The 12,832-nt window shown below is 41.2% G+C and overlaps 4 protein-coding genes across 4 annotated transcripts; all 4 read left to right on the top strand.

Moving 5' to 3' along the window:
• Positions 1-804: 804 nt before the first annotated feature.
• Positions 805-1,652, top strand: LOC132795572 (putative uncharacterized protein DDB_G0285119). Its single transcript, XM_060806367.1, has 2 exons — positions 805-865; positions 934-1,652. The coding sequence occupies exons 1-2, from the start codon at positions 805-807 to the stop codon at positions 1,650-1,652; spliced, it is 780 nt and encodes a 259-aa protein (XP_060662350.1).
• A 1,927-nt stretch (positions 1,653-3,579) lies between these two features.
• On the top strand, positions 3,580-4,608 carry LOC132795542 (uncharacterized). The gene has a single exon (XM_060806329.1). It carries the CDS (start codon positions 3,580-3,582, stop codon positions 4,606-4,608), a length of 1,029 nt encoding a protein of 342 aa, XP_060662312.1.
• A 316-nt stretch (positions 4,609-4,924) lies between these two features.
• Positions 4,925-5,383, top strand: LOC132795515 (uncharacterized). Its single transcript, XM_060806271.1, has one exon. It carries the CDS (start codon positions 4,925-4,927, stop codon positions 5,381-5,383), a length of 459 nt encoding a protein of 152 aa, XP_060662254.1.
• Positions 5,384-7,307: 1,924 nt separating this feature from the next.
• Positions 7,308-8,391, top strand: LOC132795370 (estradiol 17-beta-dehydrogenase 8). Its single transcript, XM_060806042.1, has 2 exons — positions 7,308-7,461; positions 7,526-8,391. Exons 1-2 carry the CDS (start codon positions 7,419-7,421, stop codon positions 8,233-8,235), a joined length of 753 nt encoding a protein of 250 aa, XP_060662025.1. The 5' UTR covers positions 7,308-7,418; the 3' UTR covers positions 8,236-8,391.
• The last annotated feature ends 4,441 nt before the right edge of the window (positions 8,392-12,832 follow it).

The raw sequence follows: 12,832 nt of genomic DNA, 5'->3' as shown, positions 1-12,832 counted from the left end.
TTTTTTTTGCATTTAAGTATACTAATAAAATAAATGCTCAATGCAATGATTTCATTGGCAATTAAACCTTCATCGGTGTTACATTTGTAAATCAGTTTTTATATAGAAAACGTATAAATCATTATATAGTATAATAACATAAAGAAACCTTTACAATTACATCTAATTAAAATAACTAGAAAGTGTGCAAAGAATATTTGCTATTAAATAACAAACCCCAGCTTTTATTAAGTATAAATAAAATAAAAATTTGACAAAAATGAAGAGCTTTCAATCAAAGAGGAAGTAATCTAGACAGTTTCACCTTCGACATGCCATAAAAATAAAGTCTAATATTTGTTGGGATTTTTAAAGGAGAGAATCGAATTAATCAATGAAATATGGCCTGGTGGATGGTGCTGTGCTGAATAGCGACTGCGAGACTGTGTGATCTCAGCTGCGAACTTTGTCGCTGGGTCAATCTAGTTCATTCGCAAAAAGCCGCAAAGCGCTTTGTGGCTAAAACGTTGTCGCCAAAAACTACACAAAATGAAACAAGAACAAATTCGTAGCAATTTATGCGAAAATGTGCAAATCTTTTTTTGTTCCTATGATTTTTGCGAAAAAATGATAATGAGAATTATTAGCAACGGGACTGGACTAGTTGTTGTTGATATGGAGCGGGTATATAACCCTCGGCAAGTCGCTGACAAAGGCACAGTCAACCAGCGATATTCCCTAAGGCAAGCAGCACCAGCAGCAGCAGCCCTCCACCATAAAAAAGGATACTAAAGAGTTTGCGAAGTTTTCAATTGAGATATTACCATGAGATTCTTGGCTTGTGCAGTCCTGTTGCTTTCAGCAGCAGTTTTGGCTAATGCAGCAGGTGAGTTTATAAATTCCTCCTGCCGATGACGATCCTCCAATGATCCTCCATCAATTGATCAATTGCAGTTGGACGCAACGAGGAGCAGGAGGCGGGCGCCCAGCAAAGGTACCGAGTGTTCAAGAAAAACGAAGTGGCAAACGGCAATGTTGAGGGTCGATCCCTCACAAATCTGTTGTCCCTCAAGGGCTGCTCAAATCAATCATCATCACCCACCACCACCACAACAACCATTACGGGAACACCGACCACAACAACGGGAACTTCGGTCACAACAACAACACCATCAGTAACTACTTCTCCTACTTCTACCTCATCAAACCGCTCATCGGCTCGTGATCTGAATAACATCGATGACGACGAGTCCGATGACGATGAGGAGAACGATGATGAGCTCGATGGCCTCTATCAGAATGACAACCAGCACGATGTCGTTATCTACGATGCCGCCAGCTTCGGTGCCAGCCATCGTGGCTACAATCGCCCCAACAGCAACCGCAACAGCAACAACAACAACAACGCCGCCGATAGCACCAGACAGGTAGACTACGAGCTTCTGCGTCGCCAGGAGGAGCAGAACAAACTGTTGCGTCAACGCATCACATATCTGCGCCGCCAGAACGTCCAGAACCGTCGTCGTGCCCAGCGCAATCGTCGTGCCGAGCGTCGTCGCCAGCAGCAGAGACGTCGCCAATTGATCCGCAAGAATCGCAGCAACAACCGTCGTCGCATCAGTCGCCGCAATCGCCGCAACAACCGTCGTCGCAACAACCGTCGCCGCAACTAGATCCTAGTGCGAAATATCGATCACAATCACAATTCAATGTATGACATCTTGCAAATAAATCGAAACTAATCAACAATTATGTTTTTTTATGCCTACTTACTTACTGCTGCTTTAAAAGTTCACCCTAGTGAAAATCAGGCTGGATAATCTCTTCAGTCCTTATCTTTTTCTATCTCTTCAGCATTCTCTTAACTTTTAACTTTGTTCTTTGAGTCGTCTCATTGTGCATAGAATTATTCACTAATTTTAAATACACTAATTCTATGAATATTCAACAGCTGCGCTGAAGTCTTTCGCTCTTTCATTTCTTTCATTTCATCTTAAAACATAATGTGGAAAAATTCCACAAAATATGTGCCAGCTTTAAGAATTTTACCTTTCGCTCCAAGTATTCTGACAATATAATATTTTGTGTAAATATTTAAATATCATTGCATTTCCTATAAGTTCTTTTTCTTATAAAATTATCTTAGAAAATTATTATGATCAAACTTCTCTGATTTGCAACTAAAATTCGTAAGATTGTTAAATCCTGCGTATACATACAAAATTCCATCTTAAGGCATGATTTTTATTTTTATTTTTTTTCTTATATGTTTACTAATTATTTTGCTATTTGCTTGCATCCCAAATACTTATTAAAGATTGAGAATGGTATAAAAATCATTAGTTGTTATGAAAAATCGAGAATTTTCTGTAGTATAACAACTTGAAAGTATGAAATCTTAAATATGTAGAATGAAGTTTTCAATGTTTTCTTGTCTCTTTGTAATTTCTCCTAATTTATGTTTTTATTTCTCTGTACAACTCAAGATGTTACAGATGTTACAGAGATGTTTCACAGATGGTCGTGAAAATTGTTTCGAAACTAATTCATATAAGTTTCAGTTTCCGTTTTAAAATCTTCACTTAAATCTAGATAGTATTGAAAAAAATAAGACAAAAGCTCTTTGGCAGTTGGAGTCCAATCACGAGTTTAGGAATGGGTTGAGTTGTCAAATTGGATTAGGCCTACTTGAATATCGCGTCAATTGGGTCACCTTTGACCCGCTTGTTTAATTGCGAGTAGAAACTCAATATCAATGGCCTGGCAACTGAATGGGTTTTCACTTTTTTACCAACTAGCATCCCAGAGGCGATGGCGATGGCGATACTGAATGCTGAATGCTGTATGCGTGGACTTGGATTTGCACTCGACAATGAGTGAGAGCCGTGATGACAAACGTGAATAGTTGAATGCTGCCAAGGACAAGGGGAAAGTGAGGGAAGAAGCTGGTTAATGGTATCCAAAAGGGGAGGGAGATATCAGGCAGGTATCATGGCCAAGTGCGCGAAACACGGCGCTCGTAGAAAGCACAGCGAAAAGCAGCTAGCGACAGCGGCTCAATATTTGAACGATTGAGCGATTGAATGAACGCTTGAACGCATGACTGGACTGAAGAGGAGAGGGGGAAACGTGGAGGGGAATGGCAGAGGAGAGAAGATGATAAGCAGAACGAGCGAGGCGAGGCGGACCACGATGACGGTGAAGAACGTTTTCGCCTCGAAGCGTTTTCACATTTTTTTGTTAAAGGTCTAAAAATTGAATTGAATTGAATTGAATTCAATTGTGAATTGTAAATCGGTAGGCATGATGCGAGTGTGTGTGAGTATGCCTTGTGTACATATCGTCACACTCTCAGTCCCTAGGCCATTTACAGTTAGAATTGGAATTTAGGTACTGTGAAGTGACCAGTTGACCATTTTGCATATGGGTCTTGAGCGCAAGTGCTGTTGCGGGTATAAAAGGCTCACAATTTCGACGATAATGTATCAAACATTGATTACCAATCAGTGTGAGCACACCACAACATCTGGGACTATCCAATTGCCATTATCGAGGAAAAGTTCTCCGCATCGCGAGTAGTTTCATTCAAAGCAATTCAGGATGAAGTCTCCACTATCCTTCGCTCATCTGCTTCTCGTCGGCAGCCTGCTTGTCAGCCTAACGCTCGCCGAACGGCCATCGCATGTGCTCAAGGTGCGCCGCAGTGGCTACATCAATGAGCCCTCTGCTGCCCTGGCACGCTCCAATGATGCTGCTGCCGCTGCCGCCTTCGAGTTGGCCGGAGATCAGGATAAACTGAGCGTGGTGCCAGCTGGTGCTTCAGCCGCTGCTGCTGCAGGTGCAGCTGGTTCAGTGGGCGCTGCCAACGGTGGAAACAACAAGAAAGATGCATCCAGTGGCCGTCTCTTTCTGAAGAAGTTCCTCATGTTCAAGAACATGTTCGGCAGCAGCAGTCAACCGGTGATCCCCATCATTATCACAAATCCTGGCACAACCTCCACAGCGCCCACATCACCCACTGTCACAGTGACCTCAACTGGCACGATACCAACGGCAACGGGCACAATCACAGCCACACCCACATCCCCGACGAGCACTTCACCCACCAGTCCCACCTCCACATCGACCGCTCGTCAGTATGGCGCTGATGATCAGGACGATGAGCTGGCCAACGATGATGGCGCTGACGATGGCAGCGATGGCGCCGCCGCTGGTGGCATTGCGATGGCTGCCAACGCTGAGCTCCTCGATGAGCAGGCCATGCAGGCGGCTTTGGCGGCCGGTGCCCAGGAGTACGAGGTGTTCACCAACGGCGATCAGGCGGACGAGAGCAAGGCCAGCCAGAGCAATCGCATCAATTTGCGTCGCAAGGGCGGACGTCGCGGTCAGGGACAGATGCTCAGTGTGCGCATTCCGCCACGCTATCGTCGCTACTTCAAGAACGGCCAGAAGGTGATGCTCAACACAAAGAGCCGACCCAACAAGCGTCGTGTGGTGAGGAAGCGTGTCCAGAACAAGAACAAGCGCATCAACAATCGTCGTCGCGGTGGCAAGAACAAGAACAAGAAGGGCAAGGGCAAGGGCAAGAATAAGAACAAGAACAAGCGTACACGCATTCCAGTTGCCTAAGCGTTGCGTTGGCAAAATTTCGCCACCCACTTGAACGATTAACGATCGCTGAGATCACACAATAACAACCACAACAACATTTTTTTTTCTAATTTATTGTAGCTAATCTTATTGAATTGAAGCCACACTCTTTTTTTGGGCAAAACAAGCAGATGAATAAATGAAATCTTTCGAATAGTACTTGACCCATATTATTTATTTTTGACTGCTGATCACTTCAAAACGTGATCATGATGCGGCGCAAAAAGCGCCTCGGGTGCCATCTTCACTATTTAAGCGAGCCATTTTCAGTTATTGTCGATCACATGAGTACACAATGAGCTGTTCTACACTTTACTGCCTGTCTGTGGCCATATTCTTGCTGCTGGATTTGAATCCAAGCTTGGCCGCCTGTGGCGATCGCCCGCTGAAACAGTTGCGTCTACGCAGCAGCACATCGAATGGCGAGGAATCCGAATCCGATCAGCAGTTGCCACCGATTGATCTCAGTCATCTGAGTGAACAGCAGCTGCAGCAGCTCATGCAACAGCTGAATGTTGCCGATCAATTCGATGAGGATAATCGTGGCAGCAGTCGGCCATGGAAGAAGGTTCAACGCATCATCCGGCGGCAGCTAGTTCGTGTTCCCAAGCGATATCTCAAGAAGTTGCTGCGACAATTTGGACTTGCCCGCAGCGTCAGCGTTCGCAGTGGAGTGATTCAGCTGCTGCCACAGCCAGAGGTGCCCGATGTGGAGCCACAGCCACAACTCTACTATTTAATACCATTGGAGTGAAAATGATATCAATAATAAACGTATTCTAACCAACTATGGCTGAGATATTGTGAATTTTCTAAACATGTTGCTAAGAGGGAAAATGCTAAATGTCCGAAAGCTTAGTTCAGAATACAAAAATCTTCAATTTCCAGAATAGATAAAGAAGTGAAAGTGTAATAATGAAGTGTAATGTTCTTTGACAGGATACAGTTTCTATGGAAAACTTTGATGTTAGTAGACATTATTGTAATTGCTATTAGTGATATTGTCATAAAAGTAGAAGCTGACAAAAATAGCTTAAAGTCGAAATTTCAGCATCTAAAATAGTAGGCGAACATAAGTGAGCAGCAAAAAAAATGAACAACATCTCACTTGCATGCGGGTTACACTTAAATTGGACCGGATTTGCTTATTTATCGCTTTCTTCTTAAATTTCAATATCATTCGTCATTGTGACGCCACTTCAAAAATATTTAATTTGTATAGCATACTTCAAAGTTTACGAATTACATTATTTTTGAATTAAATTTCTTTTTTTCGCTTGCTGCTGACTTATGATCACTTGGTATTTCAAATGCTGACTTGACAATTTTTAGCCACTTGCGGTTGCTTCAAGTGGCTGCTACTTAAAATCTCTACGAATGTCTACAAAGTGCCAAATCATAAGGCAAAGTACCAGGCGAACATAAATCAGTAGCAAGCGGAAATAAACAAATTCATTTAAGAATTAATCAGTGATTAATAAGCGTTGAAATATTTAACACATCCTAAAGGTATGCCACAAATGCGAAACCTGTCAAATTCCACATTTCAATTAAATGTGTGACCCTAAAAGTATGCCATGAAAGTTTTCTCAATCAAATGGTTAGCAATTTAATTATTTCTTGACCCTGAAAGTATGCACAAGTTAAATATCCCAAAAACGCCATTCAATGAAGGGAATAGTTTTATTTCGGCGATCCTAAAAGTATGCAGCACGAAAATGTAAAATGCATTGAGTTTTTGTGCATTTGCTTACTACTGATTTATGTTCGCCTGGTATTTTGGTTTGCTGACTTGGCACATTTTAACCGTTCATGGCAACTTAGAGTAGGCCACACAACAACAATAACTAAGATCACCTGAAGTACTTTTCACTTATGTTGGCCTACTACATTGGCACTTTTTAGACGTCATACATAAAAAAAGGGCATATAGTATATGAGATAGTAAATTATTATTATTATGGCTGAGGTATAAGTTAATTTGTTTAAATAGATTTCTTGTTTACTCAATTTCATAAATCGAATTTTAGATGTATTTAATAAAAGTTATGAATATTTAAAAGCTGGCGATTTCGGGTAAAATTTTACTAAGATGATAAGGCACAAGGCTCCGGAGGATCAAGGAAAAATCAAGAATTACAAGGAATGTCCACGATAGGACAGCAGGATCTTTAATATAGTTTTTGTTGACATTGACTGCTATTGTCAAAAAATTAGATCGAGTTATCGAGGTTCAAATGCCAAGAACGGCTAAAAGTGCTAAATTAAAAAACGGCCAAATCATAATCATATCATATCATATCAAATCATATGTTACATTAGTGCCCCACATTACAATTAAATACGTAACCCTGAAAGTATGCAATGCACGTTTTCCCAATAAAAATTCTTTGCATTTCAATTTTTGAATTTTTGTATTTTTGCATACTTTTAGAGAGCGCTGAAAAGCTTTCAATAATCAAAACATTTCAGATATTTGCAGATGTTGAATTTATTAGATACTCACAATTCTAAATCAAAACAAAATAAAAGATAGTAAGGTTTACGAATTTTGCCTTCAATACAAATAAAGCGATTGATAAATCTGCTCCTAACATATGATATATAAAATATTAATTATTTTGGGCATTTTTCGGTGTTTCCATCTTTGGTCACACTGCTCAAAAGCTGCGCAGCTGGTGGCGTGTTGTTTATGTTGTTTTCTTTTAGCAATCATCATCGTTGCTGGTTCGTCGCCGCTTGCGTTGATTAGATTTTAGATCACCCACACACACAGATAGAGAGCTAAAATGGCAAGTGGATTACTCGCTGGCAAGGTGGCATTTGTAACAGGTGCGTGTTTGTGGTTTGATATTTATCACTCTGTGACCTTTGACCCTCTAATTTGATGTTACAGGTGCCGGCTCGGGCATTGGTCGTGCCACCTGTCGCATTCTGGCACGTGATGGCGCTCAGGTGATTGCTGCCGATCGCAATCTGCAGGCAGCACAAGAGACAGCCTCGCAGTTGGGCGGCGCCGATCGTGCGGCTGCCCTTGAAGTGGACGTCTCATCGTTGACAAGTGTGAAGAATGCGGTGACCGCAGCGTTGGCAAAATTCAAGCAGGCGCCGAGCATTGTGATCAATTCGGCGGGCATCACCCGCGATGGGTATTTGCTGAAGATGCCGGAGCACGACTACGACGATGTGTACAGTGTGAATCTGAAGGGAACGTTTATGGTGACCCAACAGTTTGCCAAGGCAATGATCGATCAACAGCTGAAAGACTGCAGCATTGTCAACATGTCCAGCATTGTGGCACGCATGAACAACATTGGGCAGGCGAACTATGCGGCCACCAAGGCGGGCGTTATCTCCTTCACCGAGGTGGCCTCCAAGGAGTTTGGCAAGTTTGGCATTCGTGTCAATTGCATTCTCCCCGGCTACATTGACACGCCCATGGTGGCCGTGGTACCCGACAGCATTAAGCAACAGGTGGTGCAACGCTGTCCGCTTGGCCGCTTGGGTCAGCCCGAGGAGATCGCCGAGGTGATCGCTTTCCTTGCCTCCCAGAAATCGGCCTATGTCAATGGCGCGGCCATCGAAGTCACCGGCGGCCTCAAATAATTGTTTGCTTGGCCAAAGCTTCCCTCCCACAAAGCGCTTCTTATCGCCATACAGTTGTGCATTTATTTGTTGTAGTTCTATAATTAAAGAATCTATGTTTTTTGTGTTTTTGTGTAATCAAAATGATAGCTTGAATGTTGCTAGCGTCGTTCGATCGTCGATTACGAGTGTGCGTGCGCCATCTATGGGCTAGCTGCGTAACTAATTCGAGCTTTGCAAAGCTCTCGAAAAATGTTTGTCGTTCTTTTTATCACTTTGTTAAGCTAATGAATGTGATAGACAAATTTTGGTTTTTTTGTCTTCTAATTTTTACGCCACGTTAACAAACGCTAATAATTTATATTATATTTAAATAATTTTCTAATTACGTATACTTAATTTTTTTTGCGTTTCGCTAAGCAATTGATGATGTCGTATACTTAATTTGATGCACGATGTCGCATTGCAAACCTAGCTTTTTTTTTGAATAGCAATTCAAGTCTACACTTGCAATGTATTTATTAAATAATTATTATTGATTATGTACATATGGGCTGATCCAGAAAATTTCTGATGGATGAAAATCATGAAATTTTTCTCCTAGACTTTTTATTCTAAAAGTATGTTTGTTAATTTGTTTGGTCCGCATCATTAACATGTTTCTGTATTATGTGGGATACTCATCTAAAAATGCGTCCAAAGAATATGTTTTAAATTAAATCGTATTATGCTGAAATCTTGTCATTATAAATAGATAATCAAAATAAGACTATAGAATTTATATTATAAAACATGTATATAAAATGATAAAAACTCTAAATTATTTGTATAAATGGAAAACGACAATTAAAATTACTATGGCTTAAAAGTTATTTGCTTCAGAATAATTGGATAAAATTAGAAACCTTTTGCCATTACAATGCAGTGTTTTCTTTGAATAAAAAAAATGTATATTTTACAATAAACTTAGAGCTATTAAGGTATATTGAAAACTTACAACCTTTGCCAGAATATTTTCATTTCTAGTAAGTTAAATATTTAATAGTTTTTATTGTAATATATATCCATATTCCCTAAAATATTCAACTACATGTTGTGAAAAGGCTTCAGAATTAAATAAAAACTACTTGTGTGTATTTTTCCATACTACCCAAAATGAAAGAAATAGTTGTGTTATTTAAAAACTACAGCTCTAAGCTGTTGTAACTAAATTTTTGATTCAAAATAGTGTTTACAATTGTACATATTTTCCAATCGTAAACGTTCATATATACAATTGGAATATTTAATAGAATTCAATTGAAATTGCAGTAAATGCTTAATAAGGGGAACTTTTTTTTTGGTGTGCTGTAGAATACTCACTTGATTGGCTTAACGTGACTATCGATAACAATTGCAGCTGGAACTGAAGATGGGACCACGCTTGTGGCCATTCCGGCTGACAATGTTGTCCCAATGCGGCCACAAAGGGCCGCAACCGTGGGGAAGGGGAAGGGGAAGGGGAATGGGAAGTATGGCTATTTGGTGGTTTGGGTGGTGCGGTGGGGTTACTACCAAAGTGTACAATATTAATATATTTCACAATTCCCCAGCTGCTAATTAACTTGGCCGCACCAAACAGCGCAAAGAGGGTGAGAGAGAGCGAGAGGAGGGAGAAGGGGAAAGAGAGGGGGCAAAAGCGAGCGAGCGACTGACGACAAACGACCAGCACATATGTATGAGACACACACGCACACACACACACACACACACACACACTCAGCTGGCGGGTTTTTGTTTGGGCAACACATTTGGGTGGGTTACGCTTGTGGTCGTGCGTGCAATTTAAATAATGAAGACATTTTATTAATTCAAGAAATTCAACTCGCCTCTGCCTCGAATATGAGCAGCACTCACCCACACACACTCGCACACACACACACACACACACAGTAGCAATTACACAGCAACGGGTCGCCAGGACATTAAGCAACATCACCCCGAGCCCAAAGTTTCGGTTATGGCTCCCCTCTCTCACTCTCTTTCTCTCTAACTCGCTCTCTCTTTTTGCCTCTCCCCCTTGCCAACCCCTGCCCACCACTGTGTATGTGTGTGTGTGTGTGCTACGTTTTGCCCATTTCGTTTTTAGTGCATAGTGAAAAACAAAACATTTCCTAATCATATGGCCAAAGTCACAACCCTCCTCGAACACGGCCAAAGGGATGAGGGACCTGCTGCTGCTACTGCTGCCACCCCCCTCACTATAGCGTTAACAATTAACAACGCAACGCACTGCGACACTGAGGGTGGCGGAAGGGGAAGTGGAAGGGTCGAAGGAAGAACGACAATGAGAGTGAGCCACTTGAGTCATAAAACAGAGAGCAATGCGACCCACTGACGACCCCAATCAACTCACACCACAATGCATTGGCTTCCACACACTCACACACACACACACACTCGACAGTCGACACTCACTCAACCCATTTTGAAGGCCCAGGCACTCGCCATATCTCATGTTAATGAAATCGTAACTCTTCGTGCGACTTGTGTCCGTTTTTTGTGTCTGTCTGTTTTCTTTCTGCGCTGCGTTCTGTTGCCAATGACGTGCGTCAGGCGTCCCTACAGTCCCTACAACTTCAATGAGTGTAGGAGCTATACTACGAGATCCGCACTGCAGCCGCCAATTGTTCATAAACAACAAAAAAACACAGAAAACAGAAAGGGGGTAAGGGGGAAAGGCAGTGGGTGGCAGTTTAACGAAGCACTGCTCTAAAGAAATTTGCTCAGCACGTAAGGAAACCTACGAAATGAAGCAACAAAATTGCACTGCACTCGGGTATGCTCGACTTCGAGATGCCCTGTGTTCAATAGAGTATAGAAAAGTCTTCGGTCTACTTACTGATAAAAGACTATTGCACTAAATGTTTGATTGACTCAATGATTGATTGACAAACAAATTTGCAAAGTAAAATATGCTTTACCTAATTAGCTAACGGCTTGATTAGTAATCTATTTACAATAAAAAAAGCAACATGCAGTCGTTTTTTAATAAAGATCAATTGATTGATTGGATATAGTTTTAATAACCAAATGATGGATTCTTTAAATTTAACTGCTTTATCAACTTGGTCACTCATTAACTTGCTGATTGAGTGGCTAGGGAACTTCATGTTTGATTGACTAACTTAGAAGTTGGTTGACAAACTAATTGGTTATTTAAAATAACTTGTATTGCCTGATTGATAGACTGATTGAATGTTTTGTATACTATTTTATATAGAAAAAATAAATGATTGACATACAATTAACCAATTTATTAAAAATGTTGTGATTCAAATTGTACTTCAAAAACTACTTGACTAAGTAACTCGCTGATTGAGCTCTGATTTCATATTTGATTGAGTGATTTAAGAGTTGATTTCGTTGATAACTGACTAACAACATCCTGGCTATATTGGACTGGCAGATTGATTAATTGTTGACTGACTGCTTTACTGTTGATTGAGCGTCTAATGAACTAAATATACGATTGACTTCATGATTGATTCATAACTGACTAACTACATTGCTGTCAATTAAACTAATTGCTTGATTGAGTGTTTGACTGGCTGACTTACTGATTGAGTGACTGATTGACTATATATGATTGACTAACTTCATGATTGATTCATAACTGACTAACTACATTGCTGCCAATTAAACTAATTACTTGATTGTGTGCTTGACTGGCTGACTTACTGATTGAGTGACTGATTGACTATATATGATTGACTAACTTCATGATTGATTCATAACTGACTAACTACATTGCTGTCAATTAAACTAAGTACTTGATTGATTGTTTGATTGGCTGACTTACTGATTGAGTGACTGATTGACTGTTGATTGAAAAGTTCAAAGATGTTTCATAACTGATTCATTATATAAAAGATACTATAATTTATAGTTTTCGTATAGTTATTACTTGATCGATTTCTAAGATTCACAAGCCTTTTATAGTGCAGCTACCCTTTTGCTTGTTCTTCGCATAATGCAGGGTATGAAGCAGCAAAAGTAAATTCAATGTATGCTGGAATTGCTGGCAGTTGTCAGCAAAACTGCAGCTTATCGTAGAGTACAGCGAAGGCGAAGCTCCAAGTGCCGTGTGGCAAGTGGCAAGTGGGAAGTGGGAAGTGGGAAGCATGTGCTAGGTTGTAGGCTCTGTGGATATTGCCACGGTTGATCCGTTAGCGACGCAGGCTGGGAGTGCGGGGTGTGGTGCAAGGTGGGGGGTGGCAAGTGGTAACCTGCAACTTACGATAGTTTCGTTGCCACAACAATGTCATGCCAATTAACACAGTAAACCGCAATTGCAACTTCCGACGACTAAGTGCACGTAGTGTAGTTATAACCAACCCCACTTGCCACTTGCCACTTGCTGCTTGCGTGATGCGTGTGTGTGTGTGTTTGGTGACAGGTTGCGAGCCAGAGAGAGAGAGAGAGAGAGAGAGCTGCTGACGGGTCTGCTTGCTCGAGGGTCGTTTGTGACAAAGGCAACTAATTTAGTTTAATGTGCGTTGTGCGCGACGCCGCAACATTTTCTTCTTGCGGATCATGCGGCAGCCAGAATCAGAGCTCCAGCTCCAGCACAGCTCTA

This window comes from Drosophila nasuta, chromosome X, assembly GCF_023558535.2.
Source record: "Drosophila nasuta strain 15112-1781.00 chromosome X, ASM2355853v1, whole genome shotgun sequence".
In the NCBI taxonomy this organism is placed as follows: Eukaryota; Metazoa; Arthropoda; class Insecta; order Diptera; family Drosophilidae; genus Drosophila; species Drosophila nasuta.
This window is presented reverse-complemented; position numbering and strand designations above follow the sequence as displayed.

Coding starts and splice junctions, on each gene's coding strand:
- LOC132795542 (XM_060806329.1), top strand. CDS start 3,580: ATGAAGTCTCCACTATCCTTCGCTCATCTGCTTCTCGTCGGCAGCCTG.
- LOC132795572 (XM_060806367.1), top strand. CDS start 805: ATGAGATTCTTGGCTTGTGCAGTCCTGTTGCTTTCAGCAGCAGTTTTG. Junction 866..933: donor AGTTTTGGCTAATGCAGCAG/GTGAGTTTATAA, acceptor GATCAATTGCAG/TTGGACGCAACGAGGAGCAG.
- LOC132795515 (XM_060806271.1), top strand. CDS start 4,925: ATGAGCTGTTCTACACTTTACTGCCTGTCTGTGGCCATATTCTTGCTG.
- LOC132795370 (XM_060806042.1), top strand. CDS start 7,419: ATGGCAAGTGGATTACTCGCTGGCAAGGTGGCATTTGTAACAG. Junction 7,462..7,525: donor CAAGGTGGCATTTGTAACAG/GTGCGTGTTTGT, acceptor TTGATGTTACAG/GTGCCGGCTCGGGCATTGGT.